Genomic DNA, 21945 nt, shown 5'->3' with positions numbered 1-21945 from the left:
ATCGGTCCAGCCCGGCCTTGAACTCACAGAGATCTGCCTGCCTCTGCCTCCCGAGTGCTGGCATTAAAGGCGTGCGCCACCACCGCCCGGCATAGTTTTTTGTTCTTAACGACACCAGTTATATCGGGTCCCACTTTCATCACCTCATCTACCCCCAGTCACCTCTCTAAAAACCCACTCTTCAAACATGCTCCCATGCTGAGGTACCGGGGGTTAGGACTTAGAAATATGAATTTGGAATATGAGGGATATTAGCCCATGACACCTTGGTAAAATAGGAAATAAAGGAAAGATTGTGGGGAAAAGAGGTTGTTGATAATAATCACCAACCTCAGTTTGGGTCTGAGCCAGAGACAGACTTCCCTCGTTTATATATTTGTGAGGGATTGACTGTAAGATGCTTGCAAAGGTTCCTGATGGTGAAGTTGCTGGATGGGTGTGGTTCCATGTCAGCGGAAGGACCAAAGCTGGTGCTGACCTGTCTGTTGGATTCTTTCTCTTGGGCCGGCTGGGAGTATATTGTGCTTTTCGGTGACTTCTAAAACTCAAAAGTTGCTATCAGTGAATCTTCAAATGCCAAAGGCACACGATGCTACCATCCAGGAGCCCTATCTGTACTATCTTTCCGTTAGAGCAAATATTTCTGACAACCTATGGCTTAATAAGGCAGTGGGCCCTATGGACATATGGCCCAGTTCTCAAGAGATTGCAAGTGGATACCCAAGATTGAGTAGAAATAAGCAGGTGAAGAGAGCAGACCATGACAGGCACCTAGAACCTGAGGAGTGTCTGTCTGTCCTTCCTACCTCAACCCCCTCCAGGCTCACCTACGTGAAGATGAGAACTATCGTGTGTGATAGAGTGATGATATCTCAGAGTGGATCATTTGATAGGAACAAGTTGATACTACAGTAATTTAACATACTGAAGCTCCCAGCAGGGTCAGATCTGAGACAATGATGGACAGAACCATGCTGTTTCTCCCTCTGTTTAAACTTAAAGTTCACCAGGCAGGATGGTGCGTGTCTGTAATCACCCAGGAGGTTGACACAAGAGGACTGTCTCAAAGGGCTAGCCTGGGCTACATAATGAATTTCAGGAAGGGCTAGCCTGGGCTACATAATGAATTTCAGGCCAACCTAGACTTCAGCGTGAAACCCTGCCTTAAAGCCAAGCTAAACCCCACACTTGTAAAGCTCTCAAGACCCCAAAGGTGAACTCCGAGTCACAGGGCTCCTTTATGTGTTCCTCTCCATACACAGATAACACTTTCTCTGCTTTTCGCTGTTTCTCGTCTTCAGTTGGTGGATCTGGACAGGTTGCCACACGAGTTTCTAGTGGTTTCTGGAACCTGGGTGTTTGCCCCCAAACCCCAGTTACAGGATAGGGAATGTGCCCCCTTTCTGCCCCATGTTCAGAAGCAGTGCTCTTACAGACCCTTTGTAAAGCTGTTTTGTTTTCTCTCCCCAGAATATGGTGTTACGAAACGGTACCGAGGTCTTTGACTCCTGGGAGAAACCCCCTCTACCTGTGTACACCCAGTTCTACTTCTTCAACGTCACCAATCCAGAGGAGATCCTTCAAGGAGAAATTCCCATACTGCAAGAAGTGGGGCCATACACCTACAGGTGAGTCCCTCCTCACTGTTGAAACCTGGGGTTATACTTGAGGCTGTGCCAGCACAGCCCTGCTAGGACACGGGCCAGGGGGACACATTTAGTTCTCTTCTATCTGTGGCATTGCTGGTGTCTGGGGAGATTCCTCCACAGGGCTCTGTGGGCAGGGCCAACTCCCTGCATGTCCTGCCCAGGGACGCTACCCCGTCCTGTCCTTCACGGCTGCTCTCCACCTCTGGCCTTTTAGTGATCGCTCCAATCTCTTTCACACATACTTAGTTTTAAATCAGTTTCTAGAATTTACTGTTGATCTGAGGGTTTTTTTTTTAAGATTTATTTATTATGTGTACACTATTCTGCCTGTATATCTGCCTGCAGGCCAGAAGAGGGCGCCAGATCTCATTACAGATGGTTGTGATCCACCATGTGGTTATTGGGAATTGAACTCAGGACCTCTGGGAAAGCAGCCAGTGCTCTTAACCACTGAGCCATCTCTCCAGCCTCCTAAACTGTGAGGCCTTTATTTCATGTTGGCTATGAACCCAAGACTTCAAGACTTCTGAACAAAACTTCAGAAAACAAGTGGGGTTTGGTGGTATACACCTGTAACATCTACACAGTCTGAGGCAGGAGGTCATGAATTTAAGGCCAGACCTAATGTAAAAAAAAGTAATAAAACAACAAAACCAACACACCTAAACCAACTAACAAACAAAATCATGCAAAGAACCAAAGCCACAGATTATAACCATAACTCAGAGAAAACCCAGCCTTCTGCTAAAATGTCTCAGGCCACTGTGTCTATTGGACAGATTTGCTTTTTAGATGTGGTCACGTGAATACTGCCTAGTGGTGAAAATGTTACACCTGTTTTACCTGATTGACACTTAGAAACATCTTACAGGTGGTTTTGACCCTCAGGGCTCTAGATAAATTTCAGAGTGCTCTGAGACATTATTGAGGGAAAACACCTTCCCCTGCCCTATAGCCTGTCACTTACAGGCATTTTCCTTCACGTGTAAATGTGTGCAACAAATTATAGCAATGTTAGCATGCCCTGTATGTACCCTAGTGTAGCTGTTTGAATCATTGATCCCTAACCTTTAAAATTACAGCAATTATCAAACCAGCTGCTCCATCTTGCTTTGGGTACCAATAAAGAAGCATGTGTACTACTTCTAAGTCATGGGGTCTTTTGTGTTTGGGGTTCGAGGACAATCTTGGATGCCAGTCACTATCTTTTATTTGCCATTTATACACAAGATAGCCGGCCTGCAAGTTTCAGGAGGGTCTGCTGTTCCCATTTCCCATCTCACTGTATGAGCACTGGGGTACAAGCCTGGGTTACAGGCTCTGTTTTTACCTGAGTTCTAAGGACGCCAACTTAGAATTCCATTCTTTCTTGGCAAATGCCTTACAACGAGGCCACCTTCCTGGTTTTGTTTGTTCACTCAGCATTTACATTGTATTAGGTAATACTAACCTAGAGATCACTGGAAGTATGTGGGAAGTTGAGAGTCTAGCTCAGCATTAGAGTGCCTGCCTAGTGTGTTGAAAAAACATTGAGTTTGATCCTCACTATGGCGGACGGTGAACAAAAAACATGCAGGGCAATGTGTGTGTCTTGTAAGCCAGCACTGTAGTCTTTATTTAAGGGATCTGAACAGCCAGATTTTGGTGTGTAGAGGCTAGAAGCAGTCCCCTGTGGGTCCTGATTTGGTTTCCTGTATAATCCCCTGTGTATTAATCTTCTGAATTAAAAATTTTGATATGAGCCAAGCCTAAAGACACAAGTCTGTGATCACAGCTACTCCACAAATTGAGGAAGGGGTAATGTAAATTCAGGGCCTCCCTGGACTACAGAATGGGTTCAAGGTCAGCCTAGACAACTTAGTGAGATCCTGTTGCAAAATAAAAGGCCAAAGGTATTGAGGCTACAGCTCTGTGGCGGTGCCTTGCCTGCCATGCACAGGTTCTGATGCTCGACATGGCCAACAAAGAGTTAATGTGAGGAGGAGTTGAGAGGTTTAACTGTAGAGTACCTACATCATGCACGGTAAGTTAAGGACCCCTGAGAGCACTTGGGAGACATTGGCAGGATGACCGGAGGCCAGATTATTTCAAAGAAACAAAAATCAGAACAACAACAAACTCATGAAAACATGCCAGCACTCTGAGAGCAGATGCTGTGATTGGAACGTTCTGGTGCCTCCTATGCTCCCTCTCCCCTAGTGTTCCCCTCTATTGCTAGAGCAACTTTCCATAGCGGATCAGCTATTCTTTCTCTTCTCTGCTTGGGGTCACAGTGACTCTCCCTGTGTGACGTTCATGGCTGTAGAGGTTTGCTGTTGCCTGTGTCTACGTCTTTTATTTTTATTTTTGTTTTGGGCATTGCGTTCTTTCATCTTTCAAGCGAACACTGCTGAGAAACAAGGTCTCTTTCAACTCACACTCTGGGAGGTCTCTGCAGGACTGCTTGGGCCCCACTGCTGCTGGCTCTACAGTGACACCAGCACAAGACCAAGGGGCTGGGTCCCATGTTCTCCTCAAAGGCAGGCAAGTCCCGTGACCTGCTGGCTTCCCACTTGCCTTCCAGCTTAAAGTCTCCACCTTCTCCAGTAGTGCCACTGTAGAGAACCAGCCTTGGTGGGCTTCTTGGGGACACAGAACCGAATCATGGCCTTGATCTTAGCTTGGGATTTTACACTCTAAGCCACATGTGTCAGCACATGCCAGCAGTCCCAGCAGTAGGGAGACAGAGGCAGGAGACTTGCCACAAGTCCAGCCTTGATTACAGAGTGAGACTGTCTCAAAAAGAAAAGAAAAAAGATCTTATTCTCAATTAGAGCTCCCTAATAGAAATTTAATGTGAACCACAAAAGTGACTTAAACTTTTCCTAGTAGCCACACCTAGAAAAGTAAAAAAGAAACAGATAAATTTCATATTTTATATGATACAATAAGACCCCCAAATATATTTCATCATTGAATGAAAAAAGAAAAGGAGGGAGCTGGAGAGATGGCTCAGTGATTAAGAGCATTGGCTGTTCTTCCAGAGGTCCTGAGTTCAATTCCCATCAACCACATGGTGGCTCACAATCATCTGTAATGAGATCTGGTGCCCTCTTCTGGCCCGCAGGCTACATGCAAGCCAAATACTGTAAACAAGACAAATAAATAATCTTAAAGAGAGAAAAAAAAAAAAAGAACGAAAAAAGAAAAGGAAAGGACATGACTGCTTCTAGGTATGGTGGAGGAGAAAGTTTACTGTAGATAAAAGGGAGAGCATAGGCAGAGGCAGGGACATCTTGGAGAGTCCAGAGTGAAGGTGACCGGGCTGAGCCGGGCTGGGCCATATGGGGAGATGGGGGAGGGGCAGGGAGAGGGAATAAAGGGATACCAGGTGCAGCAGCCAGCAGGCCAAAGCTACAAAAGGACCGGGTAACCAAAATGTATAGGAAAGAGTCTCCAGGGGGAAAGGGTGGCCCAGAAGCTGGGCTGGAGAGATCAGAGTAGACGGTGGGGTATGTCAGCCATACCCTATAACAGGTAGGGACTGAGGGATGCTGGGAGAACCTGGCAGCCAGGTCTGCTTTGGTATGTTAGCAATGTCTTGGGTCTGAAACTTAACAAGCATAACGTCTGCATTCAGAATTATTAATATTTCATGTCTTCCATTTTTACACTAAGTCTTTCGAGTCCCGTGTACATTTTTCATTTATATCATACATTTAGGTTTGAGTTTTTTGTTTTTGTGTTTTTGGCAGAGTGGGTAGGTGCTGGGGATTGAACCTAGTAGGACTTTGTGTATGCTGTGTGGCGCCCGACCACTGAGCTGTGACTCAGCCTTTACATTTTATTCTAAGCGGTGCGTCCCGGATTGGTCCCTTGCGACTACACCTCCAGCTGGCAATTGAGTTCCAGCCTGCTAGGCAAGGCTTTGCCCCTGAGATTCTCCCTTTCCCCCTCTAGCCACATTTTGAGTGTTTGTTGTTAGGACTGACAAGCAGGGCAAACCTCAACAGAGACAGTCTACAGCTTTGGAATGCTAACATGTCAGTGTGCAGTCCTCAGCCTGCTTGACACAGCTCAGTTAAAGTAAACCAGAAGAGCAACTGAGGGCCTTAGACTAGGCCACAAAGCTAAGGGGTTAACACCACTAAGTATAATTAACTAGTCTTCCTATGCCCAAGTTAACAAAAGCTAAAAGATAAATGCCCTATCTTCCTGGCCTAAACATAACAAAAGCTAGAAGGTAAAGTCAGAAGGATAAATTCAGGTAGCTGTCTTCTATGGTAAACACCCATCTGAGTCTTGGCTCTCATGTAACTGAGTGCAAAATTATAGCTAACGGCAATAGAACACATTTGTTTATTCGTGTTGGATTGGGAAGTAAAGCAAATTTTCACACCCAAGGCTCATGTTATGCACTGTGGTGCTTTAAAAGAAAATGGCCCTCAAAGGAGGTGACACTATTAGGAAGTGTGACTTTGTTGGAATAGGTATGGCCTTGTTGGAAGAAATGTGTCACTGTGGGGGTGGGCCTTGAGGTATCCTATGCTCAAGTTACTCCTAGTATCTCAGACCATTTCCTGTTGCCTGTGAGTCAAGGTGTACCATTCTCAGCTCCAGCACCATGTCTGCCTGCATGCTGCCTTGCTTCCTGCCATAAGATAATAGACTAGACCTCTGAAGTTTAAGCTGCCACCACAATGAAATATTTTCCTTTATAAGAGTTGCCATGGTCATGGTGCCTCTTCACATCAATAGAAACCCCAACTAAGACAAGGGCAGAACACAATTTTCATGCTCATCCCAGTTAAGACTTCAATGAACAGACTTGAGACGCAACTCAAGGCAGATGGTTCTTTCCAGAATCATCCCTTACTCCACAGCTCCTCCCCCTCCCATTCATTCCCTCTGCAAGGCATTCTATCCTTCTCTACTACTCTGGATTCATAGGAAACTCCCTTGGACTGGATGGGGTGGTTCACACTTGTGATCACAGCACATGGGAAACTGAGGCAGGAGGACAGTTGATAAGTTCAAGCCAATCTGTGATGCACAGCAGGACCCTGTCTCAAAAAACTAGACAACAAAAGAACTCAATGGAGGCTAGAGGGACGACTCAGTGGCCAAATGCATTTGCTGTTCTTTCAGAGGACCCATGTTTGATTCCCAGCATCCACATGGGGGCTCACAACCATCTGTAACCCTACTCCTAAGTGGGTCCAGCATCCTCTTCGGACTCAAGCAAGTGCTGCTCATGGTGTACATGCAGGCAAAACACAGAGACACATAAAGTAAAAATAAATGAGGTATTTGAAAAGAATTTAGAGGGCTAAATACAAGCCCCCTTAACCTTTCCTCGAGTTTCTCTTCTTTTCTTTGTTTGGGAAGGTGCTTTGCAAGAAACCTCAGGCCACCTCACTCAAGGACAGAGTTGATTTTTCCAATTCTTCAGGGGCACAATAAATGTCTCATAGCTGCCAAATCACAGCTCAGTTCTCACCATGCTTCAGTTATCTGTAAGCACCCCCCATCCCCCCAACACTGTCGTATGCTGGCATACTGAGATGTCTCAGTGGGGACTCCAGGAGCACATGTACCCGCGCGCGCACACACACACACACACACACACACACACACACACACACACACACACACACACACACACGGCTATACATATCTGATTTCTTGATCTACTGGAAGGCCTGTGAAGAATGTGAATACGCATGGAAGAAGTGAATGAAATATTCTCAACTGCAGTTTAGAATCCATGGGACACAAGTGGACAAACTGATTAAGACTGGAGGATATGAGTAGCTCAGTGGAAACCACAGGACCCAGTCGGGGATGGTCAAGGGTAGATTTGACCAGGACCAGGTCCTGAGAATGAATGGCTGTTGTGAGCAGGCTGCAAATACAGGCTGGCTGAGTGCCCTGAGAGCTGGGTGTGGAGATAAACATGGCTTTTGAGGGAGTCATCAGGCTTCTTGGTGGAGCCTGCTTGCCTGGATCTGATGGCACTTGTGACTTGATGGGCTGACAGACTGAACCTGCCACAGCACCTGCGGCAGCATTTGGCAGCTCAGTGAGTTTCGTTTTTACAGGTCTGCTAACTTTTTGCTTTGTTTTTTTCAAAATAGAGTCTTACTGTGTGGCTCTGGCTGTCCTGGAACTTACTATGTAGGCCAGGCTGGCCTCGAACTCACAGAGATCTGACTGCTTCTGTCTCCCAAGTGCTGGGATTAAAGGCATGAACAACTCCTCCCAGCCAGGTCAGCTGACTCTTAGCCAAGGTGTGCCAGGAGGCCTGGGGCGCAGCCGGGTTGGGTGGGTGATGCTGCCACTGTTTTCTGTTTCCTATGTAGGGAATGCTGGTAGGAACTCTAGAAGGTGGGGTGGCTTCCTGGGCCGCAGAGACCGACCTCATCAGTTTGCAGCGGGTTAACATGTTATCGCCCATTCAGAGTTTGAATATTCTTGGCAGACAAGGCAGGTATGCATATGAAGAACCAGTCTGTCCAGTTTAAGGAATGTGGTGCCTCATTTGTGTTTTCTGAAGCTGGTGGTCTAGTGGCCAGAATTAAGTTGCCCCGGGAGCCTTCTGCTCAGTGACACCTTGGCTTATAATTTCTACAGACTTGTGGTATCTCAGCCTTTGGCAGGGTTACTGTTTCATCAAATATTTTTCCTATTTCTTACTGTTTCAAGAATCAAAAACAATTTGTCTAAGACCTGCTCAGTTGATGTTCATATTTTTGTTAAGTATTTGATAAAGACACAGTATCCCATGTTTCTTCGATTTTTCTCCCTATTCCCCTTTCTGTTTTAGGCTTATATGCCTACTTTGACAGCAATTTTTAAAAAATGTGAGAGCTAAACCTGAAGTGGGTTTGTCTTTTTTGAGAGAGGATCTCTCACTTGACCTAATAGAACCCACTAATTAGGCAAGGCTCTTTGGTCAGTGAACCCCAGGGATCACGGTGTCTGCCTCCCCAGCACTGGGGTTATGAATGGATGCCTCTGTGACCCGCCTTTTTACGTGGGTTCAGAAGATTGAAACGGGGTCACCACACTTGCAAGGCAAGCACTTTCCCAACTGAACTGACTCCCTAGCCCCTTTATCTTTTTTTTAAGATTTGTTTTTATTTATGTGTATGTGTCTCTGCGAGGGTATGCCACGGGTGTGCAAGTGCCCTCAGAGGCCAGAAGACAGTGTCAAATCCCCCCAGAGCTGGAGATACAGGTAGCTGTGAGTCACTTGGGGGATGCTGGGAACCAAACCAGGCCCACCACTGAGCCAGCTCTACAGCTATCTACCCCCCCCCAAATCATAGTTCACCTTAAAAGTCTCACTCCTCCTTGCCTACTTTTGGGGGAATTTGAGTTAATAGTCATTATGGAAAACACATGGAGGTCCCTCTGAAAAGTAAAAAGAGCTACACCACGTGGTTTGTCCATACAAAGGAAACAAGGCCAGCAGGTTGAAGAGATATCTGCACCTACATGTTTGTCTCAGAACCCGTCACAGTATCCCTTCTTAAATGGTGGTCTCTGGTGCTTCGATGTAGATTCTTTGAGACAGGAGACAGGGTTTAAGAGCCTCCGTCTCAAGAGCTTAACTGGATGCTGCATGGCAACGGCTAAGGTTGCTAAGGACTTAGTGTGCTGAGTGCTACGGTTTAATCTCACAGCAGTTCTGGGAGATAGGCAGGTTGTCATCACCACCTCACAGGTGGCGAAATAAAATCAGAAGCTGCAAGGAGCAGGCATAGGGGCTCGCACTGTAATGCCCAGGAAGAGAGGCAGAGATGGGAGAGGCGTGGCCGAATGTTTGAAGCCAGCTAGCTTACAGAGTGAGTCTTGGGCAACTTGCTAAGGCCTTGCCCTAAAAAGATAAAACGAAGCCAAAGAAACCAGAAATGACTTCTTAGTCCCACAACCAATGTCAGTGTAGACAAGACCGAGCACAAAGCCCGAGGCGGAGCTCACCCTACACACCTATCCAATGAACTGTCACTGATCAATCATGGTGAATTTCGATAGAGTTGGATGGGTGGATGAACCCGAATGACTAAAATGTGTTGCTTGCTTGCTTTCCTTGTGGTATTGAAGATTGATGGGGGGGGGGTGCGGCTAGGAAAGGGGGTTCTTACAATGCTGAGCTGTGTTGTGTCCCCATCCCTAATTAAGATAACAATTTCCAAACAGCATTGCACAACCTAATCTATCCAACATCTCAGAGGCGCTGGATGCACAGGTGTTGATCTTTCCAGGGAATTAAAATTCTTCTTCCTGTGTGGTCGGAAAGTTTACAGCGTAGCACAAACATTTCCTTCTTTTGTTTGTGTTAGAGACAGTCTCGCTCTGCAGCCCAGGCTGGCCTGGACTTTCCTGCGTATTCTAGGCTGACCTTGAATTTACAGCAACCCTGCTTCTGTCTCTCGAGCCAGAGACTGCAAGTGGTGTGGTCTTCTTTCTGTCCTTTCCTTGTTTGGTTTTTGATGTTGTTTTTAACAGAGCTTTGGAATATGTAAACTGTGTAGCCCTGGCTATTCTGAAATTTCTGGATTCTTGGGTTCAAGTAATCCTTCTGCCTCAGCCTCCCCAGTGTTAAAATTATCTGCAGGAATCATCGAATCAGGCTTTTCATCTACTTTCTTCCTCTTCCCCTCCCTCCCTCCCCTCCCTTTTTTTCTGAGACAAGTCTCACTGTATAGCCCAGGTTGTCTTCAAACTTAAGATTCTCCTGTCTCAGCCTCCCCAGAACAGGGACTACAGATGTGGCCCTCACTCTCTCTTATGACTAGATGCACCATGATGCTTAACAAACATAAACTATAGTCTGAAATTATTATCATCTACTGAAAAACAGGGCAATTATACCAGGCAGTTGTAAATACAATTCCTTGATTTATTGTCTAGGCCCAAGATTGTTTTTGTTTCTATTTTAAGCTATTGTCAGTGGTTCTAGATAGTTCTTTGGCCTTCTCTAAATGTAGTTGGCAGAAATCTGATCCCTTCTTGCTGTCAGCCTGCTGTGTACCAGCAACTTCACTGTTTCACATTGACTTGCTGATCTGCTGGTGGCTGGCATGTATGTATGTGTGTGTACATGCACATGTGTGTTGCTGTGTGGGTTTGTTGGTATTGTCAAAATCCCTTTTTTGTGTTTGTCTAAGCATTGCCAGAGCAAAAATTTTGGTTTCTTTAGCCTATCACGTGCTGTCTTGAGAGGAAGACTTCTGGCCCCCTCTTCCTCTCTCTCTCTCTCAGCAGAATAGAAGCCATGTCTTTTTTTGCTTGTACAGCAGTCTGTAAAGGCCACGAGTCAGTGATGCCATAGGATGGTGGGTGGAGGACTCCACGTAGCTAAGGGAAGTCACGAGGTTGCCCTGAGTCGACTGACCGAGTCAGTGTCCCACGGGAATAAAAATGGAAAGCCTTAGCTTTGACCTGCTGAACTTTATTAAGAAACCAAGTCAGGTTACAGGCTGAAATTGATTGGCATCTTTGTCCGCAGTTGCCCCTTAAACCTCAAATTTCCACAGGGTAAACCATAAAGGCAGCATGTTAAATGTTATCGCCTCAATCCATGTTATATACATAAACGTAAGTGGAGCAGGCCTTAGCCTTGAGATTATTCAGGCCTCTAGGTTCATGAACTGAGACTTGAGAGAAGAAGACAAACAAACAAAATATGTTTAGCAAAGTCCCAGATTTTGACATTAGGCAATGACCGCGTTGGCCCCCGGACTTCTGGGACTGAGTGACAGTTTCACTGGACCAGCTTCCTTTGCTTTCAAACTGACAATTGCCTGCTCACTGCTCCGCTTCCTCAGTTGGAGGCCAGCAAGGGCCATAGAGTAAAATCCTATCTCAAACAAAACCTAAAGCTCCACCAAATTTAGAAAGAAATAAATATTGCATTAAAAGTACTATTTTATTTTGATTACCTTAGATACGTCTTACATTTCATGCCTTCAGTGAAATCTTCCTCGAATTCTCTCTAGGCCATATACTAAGTTCTGCCCCCTCCCTTTTTAGCCTGGAACTCACTATGGAGTCTGAACTGCCTCTAACTCTCTTCTTCCACCCCATCAGCCTCCTGAGAGCTGGGATCACAGGCACAAGCAGCCACGCCCACCCAGCCCAAGCACTCTGAGAGATGTGGTTTTAAACTGACACAGTAATTTATAGCGTGCAAATATTTAGTGATTAGCTCTGACTAAGTGGCATATGTATCCATCACCTCAGATGCTTGTCATTTCTTTGTGTTGGGAGCACTGAAAAAACTTCTCATCTAGCTTCTTAGAAGTAATTATCAATGTCAGCGATTGTTACCTATTATACTACACACCAACGTCTTTCTAAGAGATTTTGTAATGCCTCATTTCGGGGGATTGACTTGAACTATGTACAGGAACAGGAATGAACTCCAACATATTATGTTGGCCCCAGTTCATCTCTCTCTCTCTCTCTCTCTGTTCTACCCCTCCCCTTACCCCTTGCTCATGACAACTATACCCTCAGTCCCTTAGACCTCACTTTTTTTTAAAGCGTTTTGAGACAGTCTTGCTACTGTGTAGACCAGGCTAGCCTCGAACTAACAGAGATCTGCCTGCTTCTGCCTCTCGAGTGCTGGGGTTAAAGGTGTGTGCCTGCCACCATCTCCAGGCTATGACCTCAACTTTTAAAATAAATTTACAACTGAATTCCGGTTGGAATCAAAGCCACCAGTATACAGATTGAAACAAATTGAACCTGTGAACTGCATTGAAAATATTTTAGGACCAAGTTGTAATTCAGAAAAGAGTTCATTGTTTGTTATATCTCCCTGATTCTGGGAGGAAAAGAATTTTGAGAAGTGTTTCCTAGGCCCCATCCCCTTTCAGCGTCTTGGTTCTAATATGTACATAGTCATTTTATGAGAAATGTTATACAGAAAAAATGTAACTTTAATACTGAACAGAGGGCTTTGTTTGTTAATGTGGTATCTATTTTCAAACAATTGTTTGTTTGTTTAGGGAACTTAGGAACAAGGCAAACATCCAGTTTGGAGAGAATGGAACAACCATATCGGCTGTCAGCAATAAGGCATATGTTTTTGAACGAAACCAATCTGTTGGCGACTCTAATGTTGACTTGATTAGAACGATAAATATTCCTCTGTTGGTAAGTGGACCTCGTAGTATTGTTATCATAGGCTTGTGGAAGGAAAACAGCAAGCCTGATGGGATTCTGTGTAGTTTAAAAGCTATTCTTTTATGATAAAATGTAGATATGGGGGGAGACTTGTCTTGAATAACATGGTGAGTCCCTGAATTTAATCCCAGAACCACCATAAAAACAAACAAACAAGCATAAAATATGGACATACACAAAGACTTTGTGTGTGTTGGTGGGGGGTGCTCCTGGCCTCTGGTTGGCTGTATCAATTTCCTTTCTTTCATCTGCCTAATCTCGAATTATAGGTACACTCCAGCGGCAATGCCTAGCAAGCCTTTCATGTGTCTGTACCTTTATCAAGTATGTAGACATAGACTTTTTTCTGAGGTCAGTAGAACAAGGTCATTTCAAAAGTCATTCAAAGATTAGGTCTCTGAGATTTTTCCTTTGTGTTCAGGATTAGCATTTACACAAACAAGTAAGGATTTTTTTGGTACTTATGCCATTCTGAGAACCGGGGTCCTTCTTTCTTGAAACTGGATCCCTTTTAGTCCAGGCTAGCCTACTTCCTTTGTTTGCTTTTTAGTGTAGTGCTAGGGATCAAACTCTGGGCTTCCTGAATGATCGGGTAGGGGGCCAGGGGATGCCTTAGCCAGTGAGCCATATCCCTAGTCCTCCAGGGAACTCTTCTAATCCTCTACACCAACTTCCTCTGAGGCTCCCACACTCAAGCGGCCCAGGACCTTAAAGAGCACAGATCCTAAATCTTTCCTTCTTCTGCTGCTAAAGATGTGGAGAGTTGAAAGGCCCAGTCACCAGTCTGCTTTAGGAGAAGTGAGCTTCCTCGTGGCCAAGGGTCCCTGGGTGTTTATAGGATCTCTGTGATGTTGGGCATCATTCAGAACCTGCTAACGAGAATTCTAAAATCATGGTTATGTTAAGGTGGGTATGAGCCTGATCTGGTAGTCCAGGTCTGTGATCCCAGCTCCTTTCTGAGGTAAAACTAAACAACTAAAAAGCCCAGACTGGGTTCCAGAGTCAGTTCAAGGTTAGTCTGGGCAACTTAGTGAGAACCTGTCTCAAAATTTACAAAAGGGGCCTGGGGCTTGGGATAGAGATCAGTGGTAGAGGGTTTGTCTACCATGTGCAAGGCTTTGAAGTCTACACACACACACATACACACACACACACACACACACACACACACACACACACACACACACACACCAAGAAAGGGCCATAGTTGAACTCTTACTCCACACACAGACAGGGAGGTCACTGGTTGAATTTTCTGTTTAGTCTCAAACATTAACGTCTCAGTTTCTGGCCCATTCTGCAGAAGGGCAGGCAGAGAGCCAGGTGGGAGTTCTGGAGGGGACACTGGTTAACCTGCCTCTGCTCTGTAGACTGTTGTGGAGCTGGCCCAGATGCCCCTGCTCAAGGAAATCATCGAGGCCATGCTGAAAACCTACCAGCAGAAGCTGTTTGTGACTCACACAGTGCACGAGTTGCTCTGGGGCTACAAAGATGAGATCTTGTCCCTCGTCCATATTTTCAAACCTGACATCTCTCCTAACTTTGGCCTGTTCTATGAGGTAAGTTTTCTTCCTAGAACCTCTCCCCAGTTCACAACGGGAGGAGGGCACACGAGACGGGGTGCATCTTGAGGATGGCTTTTTCTAGGCAAAGACCAGCATTGCCTGGAGACCTATATTTTTAAAAGGCTGTGAAAATAAGACAGTGGTTTTCGAGGGGGAGGGAAAGAAATGACAGTAAAATGAATAGTTGGTGATATATAAAATTAGCCCCAAGAATAAAGTTACAGGTGGGGCACTCTGCTCATCTTCTGGCCTGTGACTGCCCACTGTCTCATTCTCAAAGCATAAGACAATAGCATTTCACTTCCTCTCTTGCAGAGGCCAAGCCTTAAGGGTTTACAAAAGTTAGAGGCTGTTCAAACACAATTATAAGCAGGTTTTAAATATAACTTCTGTGAGGGCAAGGGTCCTGAAAGTCTGAGTCTCACCGACATTGCTTCCTTCGCTCTGGGAGAGCAGCCCGGATATGTGTTCCCTAGAATGTCCCACCTCACAGGAAAACAACTTTCACAGGGTAATTTGAGTATCATAGTATTTCAAAAGTGGTTTTTGTTTAAATGTTCATACTTTATCATTTTTTAAATTGTGATGTTCACTTATTTTCAGAAAAATGGAACTAATGATGGAGACTATGTTTTTCTAACTGGAGAAGACAATTACCTCAACTTTACAAAAATTGTGGAGTGGAATGGAAAAACGTAAGTATAATAAGATTTTCTAGTGTAAGTTTTTCAATTTTCCATTTAAATAGAATATGCCTTCCCCTCCCCTGATTTAACATTGGAGATGTTGCCTAATGGTAGAGCATCTGCCTGCTATGTATAAAGTATAAATTGGATCCCAGCAATGAAGAAGTTTGTGTTTATCTTTTAGATAAAAATGTAAATGTTGTTAAAATTATTACTGTAAAAATCAAGATGAGGTTAAAAACACCTTGAGAATTAAGTACTGATGATTTGTAGGCTTACCACAATCAGATATGGATTAGAAGCCATGAAGTGGCTGGTTTTCCTTGGTGGTTGTGTAATCAAGTGTGGTAGCCGTAGTCAAACACTTTAAAACCAGTGTCCTCTGGTGGGAGGGGACAGCCCACCTCTCTTTTAACTTCACGAGCGTAGATTGTTTATATTACTTTTTCCAAAGATGAAATTCATTCGAGTTCAGTATTATATTTCAAATTAAAACATTTTATTAACTAATTTTTGTTTTATACCCAAACACTTATTTTTTTAGCCTTTTAACAATAATAATATGGTTTAGCCTTTTATACTCATGATGTAATTACAGATACATTTGATATGTTTGAACTTATTTTTACATTCTTTACTATGCTTAGATTTTCATGATTAATCTTTTTTCATTTTTCTCACTTTTCCTTCCAAATAAGACAATAATTTTACAAGTTTCTTAACATCCACATCGTTGCACCTTGAGTCTGTTTTACTTTTGAGACACAGTCTGACTATGTAGCCCTCGCTGGCCTGGAACTCCATATGTAGACCACAGAAAGCCACCTGCCTCTGCCTCCCGAATGCTAGGATTGAAAGAAATATGCTGCCATGGTTTTTATTTTATTTATTTATTTTAGTGGTCTTGGTCTTTAAACTCAGGCCTTGTGTGTGCTAAAGCCTCTACCTCTGAGGTATAGCCACGGCGTCTTTGTTTTATTTTGGGGATGAATCAAGCTCTCTCTTTGTGCTCCAGCCTAGCTTGAAGCTCTTGCCCCCTCTGTCTGGCTCCTCGGATGCTGGAATTGTCCTGTGAGCCATCACAGAGGCTTGACCTCTAGCATTTATCTTGCCTTTGATCTTCTGCAATTTTACTGACGTGCATCTAGATTTGGTTTATGATTCTGTTTGACTCTGGGGCCCAATTCTAATCTAAGGCCTTTGGCCTTTCTGATTTGGGAAAACTTTCAGCACTTAACTATTTCAATGATTGGCATACTTCCGAGTCTTGCTACAGGTGGAATTATCTATTCACTGACTGGCATATGCCCTAGTCTTGCTACAGGTGGTTGGGGCTTAGGTTCTTGGTATCTTAGTCAAAGCATTGGAATAAGCACACATAGATTTGCAAACAGCAAGGAGACTTATTCAATGCAAAATGATAGTAAAGATCAACATGAAAGGATGTTGAGAAGCCCAGCAGGGCCACAGGAGAGGAGGCACTCAGGGACCAGGTTATTGCTTGGCACTCTCTTTTTTGGTTCAAGAGGTTGCATGATTGCTAAGGATCATTGTGTGTGTGTGTGTGTGTGTGTGTGTGTGTGTGTGTGTGTGTGTGTTTTAATCAACAGATTGTTTTGTGAACTCTTTTCTTCTTTCATGTCCTATCCCATTATGTATCTGATTGTAATTATATGTAAGCCCAACTCTACCTAAGCATAAGATAATAAATAGCGGATTCTTCCTAAACTTGTACTTAGAGGACCAGATCAGTCCCCCTGCTCATAGTTCAGGATATGTTGGAATGGAAACAAGGTATTATTAATGGGTTGCTAAGGAAATAACTTTTTCCCATTGCTTAATGGGATGTGAGTCTGGGCTCCAAGTTTGCCAACAGGTTGCTTGGTGATTGTGTGTGTGTGTGTGTGTGTGTGTGTGTGTGTGTGTGTGTGTGTGTGTGTGTGTGTGTGTAGCCCAGCCAAGTAGAGTCCAGGTTACTACTTAACTAGTCACTTATGCTTGTCTGCCTCAGCCCAATTTCCCCACCTCCTAGTCCCTGAATTCTTCGTAATCCAGTCTCTGTGTCTTGATTATTACATTTTTCATTTTCTGATCTTGAATTTATGTAAACTCCCTAGAATGAGTTTCTAATTCATGACTTTTCTCTGCAGCTACATAGTCTAGAGTTTTACCCCTGTTGATTTTTTTGCATTTTTGTATCCAAGTTTTCTATTTTTCCAATCTTTTTGATTTTGTTTCATTTTTTCTTTTAATATTGTCATATTTCCACCCACTTACCTTTTTTTCTTTTAATGGTATTGGAGATCAAACTCAGAGCCTCACGCACATCAGTCGAGGGATACACACTAAGCTGCATTATCAAGCTCCATTGTTTTTTTATGTAAAAAAGGTTTATTTATTTTAGATGTATGACTGCTTTGTCTGCATGTGAGCCTGTGCACTATGTGTATTTTTGATGCCCAGGGTATTCGATTCCTTGGAATTAAAGGCACAGAGGGTTGTGAGCCACCATTTGGATGTTGGGAACCCAACCCGGATCTCCAAAGAGCAGCGAATGTTTTTAAACTCCGAGCCATCTCTCCAGACCCTAGCCCTGCTGTTTTTACTAGTGTGACTGTTTCACTTTGCAACGCCAAGCACACACGTTTATGGAATTAGCCTGAGTCCATTTCCTGTGACTTTGTTTTGTATCCTTTAAGTTTCGATTGAAAAATGGCTGGCACAATTGTTTCATTTGGGAAGCTAGTCTCGGGTGCGTCTGTCTGTGTGTGTGTCTGTATGTTTGTGTGTCTGTCTGTGTGTCTTTCTATCTCTCCCCCCATCTCTCCTAATGTACCCGTTGACCTCCATGTAGTCAGGAGCCAGTGTATCAGGGTGCACCTCCCCTTATGACTGCTTAGTTCCCGTTCTGCTCTGAGGCTGTTTCTGAATCTTCCCACTCCCCAGCCACCAGAATGAAACCTGAGTAGCAGGTAGATGCTGCTTTCTTTGGTGAGTAGGGAATCTCTGCCCCTTGTACCCCCATTCAAGCCCCTGGTGGAACACTCTCTGTCCTTATTAACACAGAAACTGACCTCTGCTTCTTTCTCCTGGGTCTCCTGACCTCGAGCATGCAGAACAGCATCATTTTAGCTCTACTTACCGCTGTATACTTAGTCTTTTTGTCTAGGGAGCTGTTCGCTTGTGTTTTGAATGTGCTATGGGCTGTCTGAATGTTTTCCTTCCATGTTTTATCAAGCTTTATTTCCTGTTTTCACTTTGCAAACACCCTCAGTGCAGGAACTTAGAGTACCATTTGGACCTAAAATTGGGAGAATTGCTATTTATTCCCCTCTCATGACCTAATCGCTTGACAGAGGCAGGACGTCAACACAAGGACCTGGGGGGATAGTAAATGTCTAATCCACTGTGTGCAATAGCATGCTTGAATTGTCTTTCCATATGTGACACCAACTCAGTATTAGCATTTCTTGTTGTCCTAGGCAAGCCTGTTATTTTTGGAAGTGAGAACTATTACGAGAGTAGTCAGTGGTCTTCCATGAATATTAAAAAATGGGATATATCTATCCAAAGTCCATCTGTCCCTGGCCTAGCTATGAGCAAGGCTGTTATTAATGCCTACTTGGGTTACTGCTTTAAGTAAATCAGTATTTCTATTGTTGTTGTGTTTGTATATGATGTGGAATGGGGGATAATGTGCCCCAGTGTACACACAGAGATCAAAGGACAACCTTGTGGCCTTGGTTTTTCTCCTCCACCTTTGCATAGATTGAACTCTGGTTGTGAGTCTTACAGGATAGGGTCTTTATCACCTGACCCATCTTGCTGGTCCCTAAATCAGTATTTCTAAACACCTTGCAGGATACACTGCTTTTTGGAAGAGGAAACAGGAATTTGTGGCTTTTTATCAAAAGTGATTTTGGTTTGGAGCCTACTTTTTTTCTCTATTCTAGCACTTTTGTGTCTGCTTATGAATAAGATGCTGAGGTAGCCAGCCTCAGTTATACCTGGGACGGTACCGACCAGTGAGAGATCTTACAATCCAGCTTGATCATCTTTATTCTTTCTTGTACTTATCAACTCCAGGTCACTGGACTGGTGGACCACAGACGAGTGCAATATGATTAACGGGACAGATGGAGATTCTTTTCATCCACTGATAACCAAGGATGAGGTCCTCTACGTGTTCCCGTCTGACTTCTGCAGGTAGGAGCTTGAAACATATGCTCTTTGACTGCAGGACAAGGCGTGAGGGATCTAGATGCACTCACCATGCAGGGGAGTTCACAGGTACCGGTGACATGCTGGAGGCACATTGAGAGAAAATGGACTCCACAGGGTAGCTGTTGACTTGGTCTTAACACTATTGCTTGCAGCTGTGTAGCCCTGGGCAAGTGATTTAACATTCTACCTCTCTCCCTTCCCCTTCCCTTCCCCTCTTCCCCTTCCTCACACTTTTTCTCTCTCTCTTTCATACATATAGTGGAGACAGAGGCTCATCTATCTCAGGCTGGCTTCAAACCTGCCAGGGACCTGATGCAGCTTCTCATCCTCCCCATCCCTGGTACTACAGTTACATATGTGAGCCACCACACCCTGTTTATGCAGTGCTGGGATTTGAACCCAGGGTTTCACGGGTGCTAGGCAACCATTGTACCAGTAGACTACATTCCTACATTGACTTTGTATCCTTCCCTCCTATCAGGTCGGTACATATAACTTTCAGTGGTTTTGAGACTGTGGAGGGACTGCCTGCTTTTCGGTATAAGGTGCCTGCAGAAATACTAGCCAATACCTCTGAAAATGCCGGCTTCTGCATACCTGAAGGAAACTGCATGGACTCGGGAGTGCTGAACGTCAGCATCTGCAAGAACGGTAAGAACTTCTAGAGAGACTATGGCTGCAGGTGTCTAGAATGCAGACAGGGGTGTGCAACAGAAAGTTTGTCACCAACCTAATATAGAGTGCAAGCCCAACCTTTCAAGAATAATATTTTGGCATGTGCCTGCAATCCCCGCACCAGGTGGTAGAAACAGGAAGATAGTAGCCCAAGGCCAGCCTGGGCTACATAGCTATCACCTGTGTGGATGGTGACGGCAATGACAATGAGGATGACAATACCTATGAAAAAATTTAAAACTCAGTAGTTTTAGTAGCACATACCTTGGCTAAGATTCCCAGTGACTTTGAAGCAGATTTAGTGTGAAACTCTCATCATGAGTGTCCCAGTGTTTCTTTTCTTTTTAATTTGAATGTGTTGTTGCTGTGTGTATAATGGGTGAGCATGCGTGCCATGGCGCACATGTCGCCTCATAGGACACTCAGTGGAGTCGGCTCTTTCTTCCCACCATTGTGTGGGCTCCCAAGGTCAACCTCAGGGCTTCAGGCTTGTGTCTACTCTCTGAGCACCTTGCTCTCTCTCTCTCTGATTCCTGATGCCTCAGCTCTCTGTTCCCTTCTGTGAATGAGAGAGAATCATCAACCCTGTACCTGACAGATGGTGTCCTTTTTTGTCTTGAAGGTTAACTTTTATATAATAAACTATAATATATAAATATATGTAATTTTTGTTTTTTATGCATTGGTGATTTTTGCCTTCATGTATGCCTGTGTGAGAGTGTCAGACCCCCTGGAACTAGAGTCACAGACAGTTGTGAGCTGCTGTGTGGATGCTGGGAATTGAACCCTGGTACTCTGGAAGAGTAGCCATTGCTCCTAACCACTGAGCCATCTCCCAGCCCCGAAAGTTATTTTCAACAGTCAGATGTCACAGCAGAATTGCCCACAGAGCCTTACCTGAGTGGTATGCAGTGTCTTCTTTTTCTGTTTTTTGCTCTTGGTTTTGTTTGCTTTGAGGCAGGGTCTTGTTGTATAGCTCAGGATGGCATTCCTCTCCATCCTTTTGTCTTAGCCTCCTGGGTCCTGGGATGATGTGCCCAGCTTAATATCTCCATCTTATCACTATGGAAACAGAGCAAAGAGGATGTGCTTTTATGAAACTTCTCTAAGTACTTCTTTGCTAGTACTTCTTTTTTTGTTTTGTTTTTGTTCTTGTTTCTTTTTCGAGACAGGGTCTTACTATGTAGTTCTGGTGTCTTGTAACTCAACTATACAGTCCAGCTGTCCCTAGGATCTCTAGTGTGTGGGATAGTTGTTGCTGTTTTGAGACAAATCTTCACCACATAGTCCAGAGGCTGGCCTCAGACTCAATATGTAGCCCAGGATATCCTTAAACTCAGTGATCCTCTTGATTCAGCCTCCCCAGTGTGGGGCTTCCCATGCCTGACCCTCTTTAAAGTTCCTCTGGAGAAGTTGCCATCACGGCAACCCTCTCTCCTAAGTTACAGTACTCCTTTCTTGAAAATAAAGTGGTGCACTAACTTGGTTCTCTTGTTAATTGGCATTAAAATCTCCTTTGGGACAAATCTGAGGACAGCAGCCCACCCTCCTTGTCCTTTTCACAACAGCCCACAAACCTTACATCAGGGTTCTCTGGAGAGATATTAAAATAGACATACGAGGATACAGCAGCCTGTACGTCCTACACTAACAAGTTCTAAGGATGATTCCCATGAGATGGTGACCAAGAGGAGCCCAGTGCTCTGACAGTGAACGGGGACATAGTCCTTCTTATCTCTCCTGAAGCAATGTACTTGATGTCTTACCCATGTGGAGGCATACATTTCTGGCTGTATTCTTCTTCCTGAAGGAGTTGGTGCCAGAGTCAAAGAAAGACTGGGCTTTGCAGCCTTCAGACCTCTTAGCGCAGTGTTTTCCTCTTCACCTTTTGGAACTCCCAAATGTGGACTGGAGGTTTTGTCAAAGCAATCTGTCATAGGTGGACAGTTTTCCTTCACAGATGAAGTT

At 44.4% G+C, this 21945-nt stretch overlaps 1 protein-coding gene across 1 annotated transcript in view; it reads left to right on the top strand.

Annotated features, from left to right (window-relative positions):
• The window catches only part of Scarb2 (scavenger receptor class B member 2), a 48597-nt gene that overhangs the window by 17878 nt on the left and 8774 nt on the right, over nucleotides 1–21945 (top strand). The window contains 6 exon segments of the mRNA NM_001281557.1: nucleotides 1471–1628; nucleotides 12650–12797; nucleotides 14198–14386; nucleotides 14996–15087; nucleotides 19165–19284; nucleotides 19784–19953. Of these exon segments, the coding sequence (NP_001268486.1) occupies nucleotides 1471–1628; nucleotides 12650–12797; nucleotides 14198–14386; nucleotides 14996–15087; nucleotides 19165–19284; nucleotides 19784–19953 (877 nt within the window).

The sequence above is a fragment of the Mesocricetus auratus genome, unplaced genomic scaffold, assembly GCF_017639785.1.
Source record: "Mesocricetus auratus isolate SY011 unplaced genomic scaffold, BCM_Maur_2.0 Super-Scaffold_100006, whole genome shotgun sequence".
NCBI classification, from domain to species: Eukaryota; Metazoa; Chordata; class Mammalia; order Rodentia; family Cricetidae; genus Mesocricetus; species Mesocricetus auratus.
The sequence above is the reverse complement of the archived record's forward strand: the minus strand, read 5'-3'. Positions and strand labels throughout refer to the sequence as shown.